Here is a 15033-nt window from a genome sequence, read left to right as displayed (position 1 = left end):
CTCCTCTCTACAAGTGTCCGGTCTCGAGGTTCGGATCGACTGACGACGACTGCTTCCAGTTGCGTCGCCGCGACATTCAATCCACCTGTCCCCGTGGGTTCGAGAAAAAGTGCCAGGGTGCTTCGAGGAAGCCTTCTCGCTGCGAATGCGTGGCGTCCCTTGAGGTAAATCCTACGCCTGTGTGCCCTGAGGGATCGGAATTCCTGGATGGCATGTGTGTCGTATATGAGGACCCCATCGCCTACTGCGCTGACCAGGGCGCTGAACTGATAGATGGGTCTGTTTGTGTGAAGCCTGTCCACGAACCAGTTCGACTTCGAACTACGTTGACTCTTGAATGTCTCGGACGACAATGCTTCGAGAAGATCAGAGCGGAAATGGCTCGTAAGAACCTGCTGCCGGAATTCGCTGACTCTGCGAAATCCAACTATCAGGAAACCCCTGCTTTCGATGAGCCAGAGGACTTCGATGACGTGGAAATAATCACGCAGAGGCAAGAACGACGCAGGGGCCGCCGGTGTGGAGAATGCCCACCTCATCTAGAGACTCTTGAGGATCTTTGATCGCTCTTGTATTTGTTGTTCATCAAACGTAATGCTCGTGTAACACTTCCCACCACCGCCCTTGATCAATAAGGATGTTGCGTATGAGTTGTGACGTGGTGTGAGAGGAAAGGAATTATAAATCTATCCGTGAAGATGTACAGCCAAAAAAATTAGCATCATTCATTTACACATCGTCCGGCTTCGACGAGAGCACTGCCACGTCACTCAGCAGGGGTTTTCCCTCATCGTCAGCCTCGAACACGAACTCCTCCTTACCCGAGAGCGTAGCCGCGTAGGCGGCGGGTAGGACTCCGTAAAACACGTTGGGGCCTGTCTGTTGGACTCGCATCTTCCGAGGGATGGTTAGGACGAAGATGATCATACTGAGACCTGCGGCGCCCAAGGCAGCACAGACATACCACCAGCCGTATAGGGGCCCACTGCGCTCGACCTTTAGGTTCTTGACGTCATCCAGCTGGTCATGGAAGGTGCTGAAGACCCAGAAGTGGTCCAGCGGTATAAGGCCGCCTAAAACGGCAGCCGCGAAGAAGGACAGACCCAGTCCAAGTCCCCACATGAAGGTGGACTGGAACCCTTGATGCGCCCCTATCATAACAGCGAAGACACCACAGAAGGCGAAGATACCGGCGGCGAAGGCCATCAGTCGGTGCACCGCCAGCGCCGCGTCCACGCTGGTCAGGTCTTCACACGTGGACTTCGCGAAGCTCGCCACGTACTTGCGGGAGGCAGGGTCGATATCCGCCAGATTCGGGGGCAAAGGGTCGCCAAGCAGGATTTTGTTGTCCAGCTCGCAGACCGCTTGGGTGTTGTCGAAGAGCGTGCGGTTGTTATGGATCTCCTTAACCACCTTTACACAGGCCCAGTAGTAATCAGCATTGCTGACGGCTGTGGAGCACGCAGAATCCTGCTCGATCTTATATGGGAAGAAGGTATACTTCACCGATCCGTTGCCTTTGGTGTCATTCCAGAGTATCTCGTATAGCGGGGCGCCTGATGCCAGAATCAGAATGGTGATGGCGGCCACGAGAAAAAGGCAAGAGCAGGCAGCGCCGCCAGCAATCACTCGAGAGTTAAGTCGTCGAGACATAAACGGGTCGTTTCGCGAAAACCTGCTCCATGGGGGTGCGGATCAAGGTTTTCTTCAAAAGGTACGCCCGTATCTTTGAAGATACGCATCACTGCTTACTCTGAATTCGGGTATCGTGCGCACAGCAGGTCACTATTCGTAAGTCGCTTCGACGAAGCACAAGTGTATGTGTGCTCTCGAATACCTTGATTTCCAATGCAACCCTCATTCATCAGCAAAAAACGCTCCAAGTTACAACCCCAGGACCTGACGTTCGTCGTATGGAGTGACGAAAGTCCTCACCTGAAGAAGTACCCTTCGGAGCTCTTCGTGAAATGCCAAGTGTTAAAGAAGATGAGCAACGGTACCTTCCTCGTGAAGCAAATCGCCCCTCAGGAGCGAGGCAGCTTCGAAGTGAGAGAGTCGCACCTCTACAACGCCAACCTGCATGTCGACCCACTGCGGACCAACGACATCGGTTCTGTGCCGCACAGCAACCCGCCTGCCGTGCTAGACTTTCTCCGTCAGCGGTTTCTCCAGAAGCGCACCTACTGCACCGCTGACCCTCTGTTGGTGCTGGTGAACCCATTTGTGGACTTGCGCGATAGCACCGAGAGTGAGATAGCACGCTACTACCGCGGGGACTTGACGAAGGAAACTCTGCAGCCCCACGTGTTCCACATTGCTAAGAGGGCAGTGGAAACCATGCACTCCGTTGGCATCTCGCAGAGTATCATTGTGTCGGGCGAGTCGGGTGCTGGCAAGACGGAGGCCGTAAAGACATGCATGCGTTACTTCGCGTACAACCCACACAGGAAGGCCGTCAGCAGCGTGCAGGAAGTGGTCCTGGCCGCCAACCCGGTAATCGAGGCGTTCGGAAACGCCAAGACAACGCGCAATGACAACTCTTCCCGGTTCGGTCGCTTCATGCAGTTCGTTCTCGAACGGTCGGGGGGCATTGTGAATGCCACCGTGCAGGGGTTTCTGCTGGAAAAGACGCGAGTCATCACCCAAGGGAGCAGCGAGAGGTCCTACCACGTATTCTATCAGCTTCTGAAGGGGCTGGACGGAAACACGCGGCGACTGCTGGGCCTAAGAAACGCCTACCGCTGCCTGGGAGGCAGCGCCACCACGACGGACGCAGAGGACTGGGTGGTGACGTCCGCCGCGCTGAGCAAGTTGGGAATCGAGGGCCGCGAGTTCTCGTCTCTGCTTAAGGTACTCGTCGGCATACTCACCTTGAGTAACGTGGAAATCGTCGGCTCGGATGAAGCGGTCGTCAAGGACCGTGCAGTCCTCGACGAGGCCTGCCAGCTTCTGGGCTTGGATACTGGCAAGCTCGCTCTATGCTTGACTAAGAAGGAGCTGACGACGTGGAACCAGGTTGTGTTCTCTAATTGGCGTGGGGAAGACTCGGCTGTCCTGAAAGAGAGTTTGGGTAAGGCAATCTACGACTTCCTCTTCCAGTGGATCTTGCAAAAGTTGAATGCACTTGTCGGGCCTAGCGGCACCTGCCAGCAGTTTCTTGGCATGCTCGACATATTCGGCTTCGAAGTGTTCGAGAACAACTCTCTCGAGCAGGTCTTAATCAACCTAACCAATGAGTTCCTCCAAAAGAACTTTGTGGAAGTGGTGTTCGCCAACGAGTACGCGCTCTACCGTCGAGAGCAGGTCCCCGCTCCCGAACTCGTATGGACTTCCAACGCTCCGGTAATCAATTTGTTGATGGGCCCAAAAGGGTTGCTAGCCAAACTTGAGGACGCGTGCCTGGCCCCGAGCCCGAAGGACACCAGCTTTCTCTCCAGTTTCTACGCCTCCAATCAAGACTCCAATCAGTTGATTCGCTCACGAGTCAGCTCCGACATAACATTCGTCATAGGCCACACGATCGGGCAAATTCACTACTCCGTTGACGGCTTCATAGCCAAGAACCGGGATGTCCTGCGTGCGGAGTTCTTGGACCTTGTCAAGGCGTCCTCCGACCCCCTAGTCTGCACGATATCTGCACACGCTGAGGTTCCACGCGGCAAGCTCCCTAAGGGGCTGCTGATTGGTACACAGTTCACGTCGCAACTGAAGTCCATGATGGCGATAATCAACACTACCGAGTCACACTTCATTCGCTGCGTGAAACCAAACGACGAGCAGCTGCCACTGACGTTCGTGCCAGCCAAGGTACTTCCCCAGATCTACGCGCTATCCGTCCTAGAGGCGCTGCAGCTGCGAGCACTGGGGTTCTCCTACCGACGCCCGTTTGCAGAGTTCCTCATTCAGTTCCGGTTCATCGACCTCAGCGCGCTGCATCACCCAGATGCGCGCGCTGGCTGCGCCCAGGTGCTGCAGGCTGCCAACGTGCCCTCTACGGGCTACCGCATTGGCTGCACCATGGTCTTTCTTACTCGTCCTGCTGTCCGTAAGTTGGTGGCTCTGGTACGAGAGTCCCTGGCCGCGTGGCAGCCGCTGATCGTTACTCTGGAGTCCCTGTTCCTCGCTCACAAGTCGCTCGTCAGGTCATCCCTGGCCGTCGCACGGTGCACGCGTCTACAAGCCCAAACGCATCGAGCCGTAGCTGTGGGTTTGGTGTGACTTAAAAAATGTGTTAGCCGTATACCTTGGACTCAAACACTGAAACCCGTTCCCGCTCAACTTCTTCCATCTCCACGTGCGGCTGTTCGTCCGAGTCCTCAGGCCGGTCCTCGCTGCTATGAAGCACAGCGACGACAGCACCCACGGTGGCGCCGATTACGAGAGCTGCACACCCCGCCGTCGCAGTGCCAATCACTAGGCCGGAATGTCCTCCGCTTGCCTGGTCTGTCATAGAGGCTGCTTCTGTGGTCGTGGATGCGGCAGGTGCTTCTACGGTCGTAGTGGCAGGTGGGGTCGTAGAGGTCGTCGTGCCGACTGTTACTGGCATCTGGGTCGGTGTTGGCGGTGCATTCGTCGTCATCGGTCGCTCGGAGAAGACATCTACAGGGTGTCGATAGTTTACGATTCGGTGGTGATTTACACTGAACCCGCAGCGTGTAGAGCATGCGTGTTCCAGCGCCCCTAAAATCATCTCCGTTATAGTGGACGCCACCTCGGACCCTTCGAGCTCCTCGGAACTCTTCACGTGTAGAACGCTGTCTACACCGTGATGCGCCAGAGTGCGCAGGTACTCGGTGTAGAATCGACGAATACAGTCAAGGTGCAACTCAGCAAGAGACTCCAGGCTGGCACCAGACATCAACTGGGAAAATGACTCCGGGCAATTTGACGCCATTGGGTAGAACACGCTGGAGAGAAAAACCTTGCGGTTCCGCGGCCGACTACGGATTACGAGGATTACAGGTAGGACATCATTGTCTTTGAAAATTTGCGCGTAACGCAGGTCGCTGGGATCGGGATACTCATGAGTAGTGCAGTCGATGTCATCATCGAGCTTATCGTAGGGATACTCTACGATCTCGTCAGGATCTATCAAGGCAGGAGAGTTCGCGAATCCGAAAAGGCCTTGGGGTAGATAGGAGCCGTCGTTCGCAGTATGCTGGTTGCAGAAGGTGTCCCACTCTTGTTTGTCATAGCCCCGCTTAAACGAAAGGCCTTGCCTATAAAGGGTTTGGGAAACGCTGCTGGCAAACCGCCTAAACAAGGCGGATGCTCGTGCGTCCAGAGCAACGTCCTTGTTCTGGCACACAACCAGCATACGATACACAATCTGCGCGCGCACGAGTCTCCCCTGCACGTTCTGAGAGGGCGCCATGACTAAGTCTGACTCGATCAAGCCACCGTACCGCAGCCAATCGGTTCGGAAGTCTCCAAAGTAGTCCCAGTAGTGGCGCTGCAGCGCCTTGTAGGTGGTCGAGTACCCAATTCTTGGAATGAAAGCCCTCGTTTTCCCTACATGGGCGAAGCCGTCAGTCACCATCAGTGCCACCTTCAAAGTGCTGCGTTTGGTCTTCCCGAGGTGGATGGCCGCACGGGCAAGAGCGTCAAACTGGTTCTCCTCTGAATCCTTTCCCCCCACGAATTCGATTTCCACCGGAGCGATTTCCTCTACGAGGTCCTCCAGCAATTCGAAGCAGACGTCCTGGCGGAGGCGCGACGGGTAGTCACGCCAGAGACCCCACTGTGACCCGTAGCCCACCAACGGCGCTGGCTTGTCAGAAAACCGCGCGATGCCGTACCGCACACCGAGCCGAAGGTCCTTAAGAGAGTCAGTGATGCGACTTACCAAATTGACAACGGGGGCCTGTTCAAACAGCGGTTCAAAAGTCGAGCTTGCGTCTTGGACGTGGAGGATGTCGATGTTAGTTGGGCAGCAGGCTCCACTCACAAGTGAAATCAATGTCAATGACACGGTTCGCATCAGAATTAATAATCAGTTTTGTAATTTAATCAGTTACAGTCCTTGCAATCGTTCCTCGTTCATCTAGTTGCTTTGCCTCTTGGAGTTTGGCTGTGAGGTCGTAGCCGTGCTCTTGCAGCCGCTGACGTATAGCGACGTGGTCGCTTTGGAAAACTGCTGGCACCAGAGGGGACAGCGGGAATAGTCGTGCGGGCGCCGCGAGGACTTCGACCGTACACATCTCATTACGCCCCGTCAGCATACCGCCATGGTCACTTACACCGAGCGCGTGGAAGAGCACATCCATGTCTCTCATGCCCAGCACGCGTCGCAGGCGCTCGGCGCCAAGAGCCAGCGAGAGGCCATCCCGAACGTCTACTACATGGTCCTTTTCTCCGTGTAATATGCGAAGCTGGAAGCCACTGAACGGATCAAAGGCACCGCGACGGGAAAGCTTCGCGCGTGCAACCATAAACCGCACCATCGCCCGGTCGCTCTGCCAGTCGACTTTCGGAGTCACAAAAAAGCGGGTAAGTCCACTGCAGGCACTGGCGAGACGACCGCTAGCCTTGAGCAAACGCTTTGCAGTACCTTCTGATGTCACAAACGGCGCCATCAGCAGCAAGGATTCCACACGGACTGTATCCCGACGAAAGGTGGCAGCCATATCCACAAGACCCTCGGTGGATGACTGATGAAAAGGGCTGCCGTGGCTCACCTTCACGTTTGCGCCGCAGCCTAGGGAGCAAGTAGCTTCTTCACCGGAGGGTGGCACACTTTCGATGGTCTCCTCGATCAGGGCGACCACCTCCAGTGCCACGGCACACCCAAGAGAGAACGCAACCAGCTTGAGGCGAACCGCGTCGAATTCACGCGCAAAGCGCGATAGTGCCCGTGTGATCGTCTGGCAGGAGGCAGATATGATGCCCTGCTTGCACGGGACCCCGGTTGATATGCCGTAGCCGGGGTAGTCGAGCAACAGGAACGCTATTTTGGGGGCGTCTGGGCAGTCATCCCTCTCGAACAGCACCAACTCATTGTTTGTGATGTAGGAGTTGAAGCTCTCCCACAAGGATAAACACTCCTCGCAAGCACACAGGTCCGTCAACTCGAGGATCTCATCGATTTTCTCCTGCAGTAAGCGCGTGCAGCGAGGCCATCTGTGCGCCTTGTACTTTACCAGCTCCTTCTGCATGCGCTTGACGTAGCGACGAGCGTAGACGTTCTGAAGGCTTCCCAACGCGGCGTGGGTGTGATAGCCTCGGCCGGCCCACATCTTGTCCAAATACTCCGACTTCACTGGGTAGTTCTGGCCGACGTAGGAGTTTCGGTCATCGCGAGGCACCAAGTTGTTGTGGGCGGAGGTTGAGGAGCCGTCCATTCCGGCTACCTTGTTGAGTAAGTTTTGCTCGGAGTGACGGCTGCCTACGAGGTTGAGAACAGTTCGTAGCGAGTCCGTGGTGGATGGGTTTTCGTAGAAGCAGTACGGCTTTTGATTGACGTCAGGTTCGTCAGGAGCGCCCTCCTCTAAATCCGCTCGAAACTGTGCACTGACTGCGGCCACTACGGAGTCCACTGACAGGTGCACCACCTGGCTCTCGTCCTTTTCGTAGCGTTCTGCCATGGCCTCAAGCCGCGCGTCCAGCATGTCGACCATCTCGGTCGGAGGACACTCCGCAAGATATCGTAGTAGGCGCCAGATAATGGGTATCGTATCCAATGCCAACTGGTCCTTACCGATGAAAAAAGTGTAAAGGACCACGTCATTTTTGCCTTTCCCATCGACGCATTTTAAGGCTGGCTTTTCATTGGGTTCTGGGTACTGCCACGGCCACTTCCGAGTCTTGCGGTCACGCGAACGTAGACGCTGCAGCGCCTCGTCGACCTCCGAGGGTCCAGGAAGGTTGCTGTAGGCGCGAGGAGTTCCGCTTGCCACGCAGGGCGTGGTTGCATGCGGAGACGGGTAGCTCGCAGGCAGTATGCGGCAAGCCGGAGTCTTGAGCCGTGACTGCCAAGGCCGAAGCTCGGGTCGGTAGCTCCTCTGGTGCGTCTGTTCCCAGAGTTGCAGCGGTGTGAATATGCTCTCGGGGGTCGTCGTCTGTATCTGGATGCGCGATGCGACTTTGTGGTCCCACAAATCGATCGGAGGCAAGAGAAAGCTCACGGTGGTTCCTCCAGTGTCATTGGGGACTCTGACAAACTGAATCTCATCGCCCCCCAAGGCGTACTCCTCGAAATGCGACACTACACATTCGTAGTAGCACTCCTGCACGTCGCTGAAGTCGTACTTCTCGAACGCTTCTAGCTGCCCGTCATGGTGGAACCAGACGTTGCCTTGCAGGTTGTTGGTTGCGGGACGCATGTCAATCCCAGTGCCCCAGTGGAGGTTGTTGATACACATGTGGCTGTCGCACTGCTCCTTGTCAACAGTGCACACTAAAAGCTTGTTCCGAGTCAAGAAGCCAGAACGGAAGTAGGGTCGAGGAGTGTAGCAGATGTTCTCCACGTAGGTAAGCCCCGTCTTGCTGTGGGCCATGGTGGCGTCCAAGAACCGCTGCACGGGCACGAAAATCCTCCCTTCCTTGTGCTGGAACCGAGATATGTGTCGCTGTTTGTACTGACGGATGATACCCTTGGCCAAAGTGACCTTGCGGTCCAGTTTGGGATCCGTACGCTTCACAGGGGATCCACCGATAATCAGATCGTCGTCGTCATCACAACGCGTGCCGTCAAGAATGTACTCCAGCGAGTCGAGGGAGAGGCTGTCGAAGGGTAGCTTGCCGTCGAAGGTTTCCAGAGTGTTGTCCTCTCCGTCTACCGGTGTCTGGTCCACGAAGGCTGGAGTAGGGCTCTCTGAGCATAGGTGCCGATCTGTGTCATGAGTGCACCGCGTACTAACCCAGCTCGACCGCCTCGACGCCTCGACGCCGTTTCCGAGGCTCGACACTGCGCGCCTTCCGGCGAAACATAATTCTGTCACGGGTCACGTAAGACTTCGCTCTGCATGCGGTGCAGCAGTGCGCACAGGCTCTCTCGATTCGAACTCGAAATCGTGTTGAACAGGCGGAAGCCAGCCTCCTCCTCGTCACCAAAGAAATCGTTGCGCCACTGCCTGTCTATGGCGTTCAAAAAGGTGAGAGTCTCCCGGCATTCCTGCAATACGGACTCAGGGAATCCGTGGTATGCTGCACATTGCAGGCCGTAGGACGCGTAAGCGGTGGACGGACCCGCAGATACCCGAAACATCGGCAGTAGGGAGTTTTTCAGCACATCGCACGAGAGAGAGAGGTTTCGGGCACGCCCGTAGAAGGCAGCTAGCCGAGTTAGCTCGAAGTAGTGAGTTGCCACCAGGGCCGTAGCCCGAGACAGCAGCAGATGCTCGCAAGCCGCCCAGGATATGCCAATGCCGTCGGAGACGCCGGTCCCTCGGCCTACCTCATCCAGTAGCACCAGCGACGCCGGAGTTAGCGCGGCCAGCACCTGTGCGAGGTCGGTCATCTCTCTTTGGAAGGTCGACATCAGGCCGTCGGAGTCGACCCCGAACCGCGTGAGGAGTTGCTTCGCGACCACAACGTCGGCAGAGACCGCAGGCACCGGGCACCCCATCTGCGCCAGGATTTGTGTGATGGCCAGAGTCTTTAGCAGCGTGGTCTTACCGCCTCCATTGGGGCTGGTAACGACATGCACACAACCCGCACGAGCATCCAGATCGAGCGGGATGAAACGAGCAAGAGACATGCTCCTCTCCAGCAGTGGATGGCGTCCTCCCTCGATGGCGGTTTGTCCCTCGGTCAGCAGTCGCGGCATTACGCACTGACCCGTGCTCAGAGCGAAGTCAGCCATAGCGAGGCAGAGGTCTACCATTGCCACGCCGTCCACGACACGATGCAAAGCGGTTAGGTTCTTTTCGACGAGCAGCTGCACTGTGTCAAGCTCCTCGAAGACACAAAGCAGAATCTCCGCCCTGATCTCGCGAAGACGCAGGTTCCAAGCCTACATGTGCGCCTAGGAACCACTTACCTCGAGCGCTTCTGTGGAAAAGGTCACCTTGCTACCTTTGCACGCCTGCCACGTGAAGTCCGCGGGCAGTACGTAATTCGGGTTGTAGGGACAGCTGAAGTAGTACCCACGACTGTCGGAGTTTTCGAGTTTGATCTGTAGCAGCTGGTACTTGCTCTTCAACCCGTCCACATAGAAATTCAGGTCGTCGAGTATTTGCAAGTACTTCGCTCGAGTTGCATCCAGGAATGTGTTGCGCCCGGGAAGTATAACGTGCAGGATTTGACTGATAGAGCTGGTGGCGCAGTTCGTGTCCAAACTGGATGCCAGGAAGTCGGTAATCTGGTGGAGGCTTTGGGGATCCATTGCTGCCGCCGCATCGGATAGCAGCTCCGGCCTGCAAGCATCGCTTACCATGGACCCCTCGGTGTCTTCCTCAGTCAGTAGATCCCGAAGCTCGCGGCAGACCAGCAGGGACTCGTGCAGCTCCATCGCGTTACGTATGAAGCGGCGGTAGAAGGCCTCGTCCTTTCGCTGAGGCCGTATGACGAACTGGGCGCCGACAGAGTCGAAACTCTGCAGCTTGGGGAGAAGCGATCGAAGCCTTGCAGCTACGTGCCCAGCTTCCAGAAAGTAAGTGACGAGTTGCTGCCTCCCAACAGCCACCTTTGAGTCTGTTGGTGGACCCAGAAGAGAGAGCCGCAGCAGGTCAGTACCTGAGCTTGTGCGGCAGGTGAAAAGTCCAGCCACGGAAGCACCTCTCGAGCTTCGAGGCGCCACGAGCTCCAGATTCTCGATGGTGGACAGGTTCAGAAACAACGAGTCAGTAGGACTTTTGAACGCGATATGCAGGTGGTGAGCGAGCACCACGGAGTCTTGGTGGAACTCAGTGAACCGTACGACCGCTGCGAGCGCAGCCAGTGCACACGTTGCCTTTGTCGCGTCGCCGCGTAGGTCGTGGTGACTGACGATCTCCTCGCCAGCGGCGACGTCAAAGTACTTGCGGTGAACCTCTTCCACAGAGGTCATGTTGTCAGCATACAGAGAGGTCAGACGGGTACATAGAGCGTTGGAACCCACGGCTAGCCGAGGCAACACCACCCTGACGGGGTCGTGCTGCCTTAGCACCGACAGTGTGAAGAGGTAGCTGGACGTGTCTACCAACTCGTACAAAGTGACTTCGGCTGTCCGGAAACACAGTGAAGCCACTCCTATGGTTTGTCGGGGCTTGTCTTCAAAGACGGCAACGAGTTCAAGGCTGGGATTTGCGTCTAACTTCGGTTTCTTTCGCGGCTTAACGCTGACGGAATCTGGCGCCTCCGATTCAAATACGTCGGTGGCCGCTACGCGTCCACCGACTGACGAGAAAGGACCGCAGGAGCACGGAAGAAATGAACTCATAGAAATGTCACGCGATCTTTGGCAAAAATCACTTTCGATACAGGGTCTCGACGCCAGTCGCGGAGGCGACCAGGCACACGGCGGCCATGTCCAGAAACAACCCGTGCTCCACGACTCCTACGGTGGAGGTCAGCTCTGCGCCGAGCTGCTTCACATTCGTGATGGGTCCCGTGAAAAATAGGTCCACAATGTAGTTCCCATTGTCTGTGACCAGGCGCGTGCCGTCATCACGCGTTCTGAAAGAGCTGCTCTCGAATGGACTCGCGACAACTGCAGGAAGTTGGGTGATCTTGTCTCGGACGTGCTCAGCACAGAACTGGACGACTTCGACAGGCAAGGCCCCGTCATGACCTAGACCGTCCACCTTCCTCCGCCACATTAGCTTTGACTCGTCGACCACACACACGAAGACGGAACTGGCGCTCTCCACTAGCTTCTCGCGCAGAAGAGCGGCTCCGCGGCCTTTCACCAGGTTCAACTGGCTGTCCACCTCGTCAGCGCCGTCAATTGCCACGTCGATGTGGGGATGCGAGTCTAGAGTAGCCAGCGTGATGCCCAGAGACCTCGCCTGCTCTGCCGTAGCCTCGCTTGTGGGTATAGCCACAATGTCTTTAAGCTCACCAGAGGCGAGCTTCGAGCCCAGTCTATCCACAGCATGCTTCGCGGTGGAGCCGGTTCCCAGCCCCACGACCATACCAGATCTCACATAGCCGTCCACAGCAGCGCATCCCACATCCCGCTTGAGGTCTTCTATGCCCATTTGCGCTTTTTTGTCGCCCGTTTGTCACATGTCAGGCAAAGTCATTAAACTCGCTCATGTCGTCTAAATCCTCCAAGATGAATGGGTTGGGACGGCAAGATGGCGTAGTGGAATCCTCGTCCTTGCCGTCCAGCTCTGTAGAGTCTCGTGAGTCGAGAACAGCTGTGATCAGCACTCCAAATCCAGTGGCAACAGTGCCAATAACATACCACAATGGAAATCCGTGAGCCTCCATTAGAATGGAGTCAATAAAGATGCTCAGCGGCAGGCAGAGGCTCGTCCCGACAGCCATCATCGTGGGACTCAAACTGTTGGCGGCTATGGCCCAAGCCCAGTTGCTGGAGGCACATAGAAGCACTCCCTCGCCCAGCAATAACAGCAGAATCGACAACGACGGCAGCTGAAACTGCTCAACGCCGGTGATATGGGCCAGTCCGATTATTGGGATGAACAGCACAGAGGTGACGACGCCCGCACACCCCACCAGAATGAGCTCAGACACATCCTCTGCGTGTGTGACCTTCAGGAATATCACGGACACGGAGTAACTGGTTGCAGCCAGCAGTCCCAGCACGAAGCCCAGCACTGTGTCGTTCTCAACTGAGTATGGGTTATGCGACTGGGCCCTAGGATGGACCAGGCCGACGAGGGCCAGACCGGCAAAAGTAATTATCAGCACCACAAGCCTGTGTTCGAGACGATCGCCATCCTCACCTCAACGCATGTTGCCCTATGGGTACAAAACAGAGCGAGAGGAAAAACAGCATGAGAATGTTAGTGCTGGCCACCACCTCAGAGGTTGGCACGGTTAAAAACTTCAAAGAAGCATTGTACAGGGTCTGGTCAATCACAAAGAAGCAGGCGAATGGCACAGCGACCCGCCAAGAGGCGTGTAGCGCCAGCCGAAGCGACTCCCCACGATGCGACATCTTCCACGCGGGGAAGAGCACAGGCGTGCATGAGAGGCAAAGCATCGACACGAACAGCGGTTTCGGGTAATGAGTGAGCACCGCCTGCAGATAGAACCCCGCCAAGGTCCACGTCAGGATGACGAACGCTATGGCTGCCCCGCCGACAAAGGACTTCTCGTCGGAGCGGACACGGACGCACTATTCAGATACGGGAGACAGACTCACCTGAACGCAGTACTTCCAGCTGTTGGAGACGCGGTGCCAGCAAGTCTCACAACAACCTATCATCAGAGATAATCGTTCAATAACCTGCAAGAGTTGTGTGCACACCGCACAGATTACAGAATCGAGCAGAGTTTTCCTGTGCGGATGGTGGAGGAAACTTGCAAAAGCGGCGCCTGTGCGCCTTTTCTCGCGTCGTCGCCTGACAACTTCTTAACAAAGTTTGACTTCGCAGCTATTGACGCGCTGGACCCTAGTCTCGACGGCGAGAGTACGCTTGCCTACGACCGGGAAATCCCGATGGAGATTCGCCTCCAGGACGACGAAGCGCACGGCCCTCAAGACGTGGGCTCCCTGGAGGCCGTTCGAGTTAAGATACTCGTGAACGCAGGCACCATGGTGCGGATGGAGATTTCCAGCGAGTCTGACCTTTTTTTCCACTACGCACATATCATCGACTGTAAACTTTTCTCAGACATGCAGGGAACTCAGAAGCTGATGATAGACTTCGCCGACTACCCATCAGTACTCATGAAGATGCTGAACAGCTGTCTGCGGGACCCGAGTGCGTTCGTGGCTGTGTTTCTAATGCTTCGCGACGGAACAGGCAGGTTGGACTTCATCCAAAACCTCGAGTATAAATTCGTGGAGCTGCTCAGCGTGGACCTCGTCCAGAGTTGCGACGAGACCGTCCGCAAGGCACTTTCCTATCGCTATAACGCTCTGAAGAGCAAGATGGCGCTTATGCAGGCTAGACTATTGGAGATCAACGCCATCGTGAAGACCCGCAATCCAGCGCTGTTGACACAGCTTCACCAGGCCAGTCTTCGCAGGTGTCGATCTTGAGATCTCCTCAGAGAAGCATTGAGATCTATTAGGTGATTAAGATATTCGTATCTCCGGTTTCATACTTCATAAGTGGGCAAACTGAGCGACAATCAAAACGAAAATCGCCGATACGAGCAGCAACGGAAATGAATACAGAGGCTGACTCGCCAGTAGCACAAATATACACACTGCGAAGGTGGAGTCCACTTGCAGTAGTCGTTCGACTGGTACCTGGCTCAGTGTGAGTTTCCGGAAGAAGTGAGAAGACAGCGCAGCTACAAACGATGTCGCCAAATAGCTCCAGTCGGGCGATCCCCAACGCCCAGCGGTGTAGATCAGCCACAGCAGCGCGCCCATGGAGTATAGCCGGACGCCCACCAATGGGTGTCGAAAGGCCTCCACGACCTCGCGACCAACCAGGCGAGGCAAAGAACCAGAGTTGGCCTCTTGGATGTGAGGACAGCCAATAATGGTGCCTGGTGCAAGCGGTACTGAGTTTAACGTCAGGACGCCGCTCAACGTCACTGGTATCATGAACCCACGAGGCACTTGAGCAGTCAAAGCGCATCGAGGGACATCCCAAAACTCAGAGCATGGAGGTCGGCAAGCCGTAAGCACCTTCCTTAGACTGAAGCGTCGGAGGGGCAGCTTCACAGTGGGCAGCAATGCGTTTTGTACACGGGTACAGGGGGCCAAGGATACACTCCGGTGACACGCACAATAATTGGCGCCGCCGCCCAGCATTGATATCGCCGAATCAGGAACGGAGCCAAGAAGAGTGCTAAGTCGTCCCCATACCGTTTTTTTCCGACACCAAGTTGGGGGAGTTGGACAGTTCTGGGGTTTCTTTTCGCTGGTTCTCTGGCATGTTTTGCAATAAGTCTCTGTATGACGAGATATGGACAGGCAGAAGGGACAAAACCCCACCGTGGAGTAGCAGGGCATAGCGTTTC

At 56.0% G+C, this 15033-nt stretch overlaps 8 protein-coding genes across 12 annotated transcripts; 3 read left to right on the top strand and 5 right to left on the bottom strand.

The window, feature by feature from the left end:
• Positions 1–212: 212 nt before the first annotated feature.
• On the top strand, positions 213–563 carry KVP18_002582 (uncharacterized protein; the record flags this gene model as incomplete). Its single annotated transcript, XM_067953575.1, has 1 exon — positions 213–563. One exon carries the CDS (start codon positions 213–215, stop codon positions 561–563), a length of 351 nt encoding a protein of 116 aa, XP_067811898.1.
• A 166-nt stretch (positions 564–729) lies between these two features.
• Positions 730–1653, bottom strand: KVP18_002572 (uncharacterized protein; the record flags this gene model as incomplete). Its single annotated transcript, XM_067953556.1, has 1 exon — positions 730–1653. The coding sequence occupies one exon, from the start codon at positions 1651–1653 to the stop codon at positions 730–732; it is 924 nt and encodes a 307-aa protein (XP_067811880.1).
• A 195-nt stretch (positions 1654–1848) lies between these two features.
• KVP18_002584 (uncharacterized protein) lies at positions 1849–4218 on the top strand (the record flags this gene model as incomplete). Its single annotated transcript, XM_067953577.1, has 1 exon — positions 1849–4218. The coding sequence occupies one exon, from the start codon at positions 1849–1851 to the stop codon at positions 4216–4218; it is 2370 nt and encodes a 789-aa protein (XP_067811900.1).
• Positions 4219–4231: 13 nt separating this feature from the next.
• On the bottom strand, positions 4232–5980 carry KVP18_002570 (uncharacterized protein; the record flags this gene model as incomplete). Its single annotated transcript, XM_067953553.1, has 1 exon — positions 4232–5980. The coding sequence occupies one exon, from the start codon at positions 5978–5980 to the stop codon at positions 4232–4234; it is 1749 nt and encodes a 582-aa protein (XP_067811877.1).
• A 25-nt stretch (positions 5981–6005) lies between these two features.
• On the bottom strand, positions 6006–12119 carry KVP18_002574 (uncharacterized protein; the record flags this gene model as incomplete). 4 transcript variants are annotated; one of them, XM_067953560.1, is made up of 5 exons in its annotated part: positions 6006–8830; positions 8859–8959; positions 8985–9952; positions 9980–11354; positions 11392–12119. In XM_067953560.1, the coding sequence occupies 5 exons, from the start codon at positions 12117–12119 to the stop codon at positions 6006–6008; spliced, it is 5997 nt and encodes a 1998-aa protein (XP_067811884.1). The 4 variants fall into 4 exon arrangements, with proteins under 4 accessions (XP_067811884.1, XP_067811887.1, XP_067811885.1 ...); XM_067953563.1 differs by lacking the exons at positions 8985–9952; positions 9980–11354; positions 11392–12119 and having other exon boundaries at positions 8859–8928; XM_067953561.1 differs by lacking the exons at positions 6006–8830; positions 11392–12119 and having other exon boundaries at positions 8936–9952; positions 9980–11359.
• A 31-nt stretch (positions 12120–12150) lies between these two features.
• KVP18_002579 (uncharacterized protein) lies at positions 12151–13318 on the bottom strand (the record flags this gene model as incomplete). 2 transcript variants are annotated; one of them, XM_067953572.1, is made up of 3 exons in its annotated part: positions 12151–12805; positions 12834–13228; positions 13256–13318. In XM_067953572.1, the coding sequence occupies 3 exons, from the start codon at positions 13316–13318 to the stop codon at positions 12151–12153; spliced, it is 1113 nt and encodes a 370-aa protein (XP_067811895.1). The 2 variants fall into 2 exon arrangements, with proteins under 2 accessions (XP_067811895.1, XP_067811894.1); XM_067953571.1 differs by lacking the exon at positions 13256–13318 and having other exon boundaries at positions 12834–13093.
• Positions 13319–13399: 81 nt separating this feature from the next.
• On the top strand, positions 13400–14098 carry KVP18_002580 (uncharacterized protein; the record flags this gene model as incomplete). Its single annotated transcript, XM_067953573.1, has 1 exon — positions 13400–14098. The coding sequence occupies one exon, from the start codon at positions 13400–13402 to the stop codon at positions 14096–14098; it is 699 nt and encodes a 232-aa protein (XP_067811896.1).
• A 66-nt stretch (positions 14099–14164) lies between these two features.
• On the bottom strand, positions 14165–14824 carry KVP18_002575 (uncharacterized protein; the record flags this gene model as incomplete). Its single annotated transcript, XM_067953565.1, has 1 exon — positions 14165–14824. The coding sequence occupies one exon, from the start codon at positions 14822–14824 to the stop codon at positions 14165–14167; it is 660 nt and encodes a 219-aa protein (XP_067811888.1).
• Between the last annotated feature and the right edge of the window lie 209 nt (positions 14825–15033).

The sequence above is a fragment of a genome (genome assembly GCF_019968955.1).
Source record: "MAG: Porospora cf. gigantea A chromosome Unknown PgA_NODE_186_length_30301_cov_405.906, whole genome shotgun sequence".
NCBI classification, from domain to species: Eukaryota; Apicomplexa; class Conoidasida; order Eugregarinorida; family Porosporidae; genus Porospora; species Porospora cf. gigantea A.
Note: the sequence above shows the minus strand (reverse complement) of the source record. Positions and strands in the feature narration are given on the sequence as shown.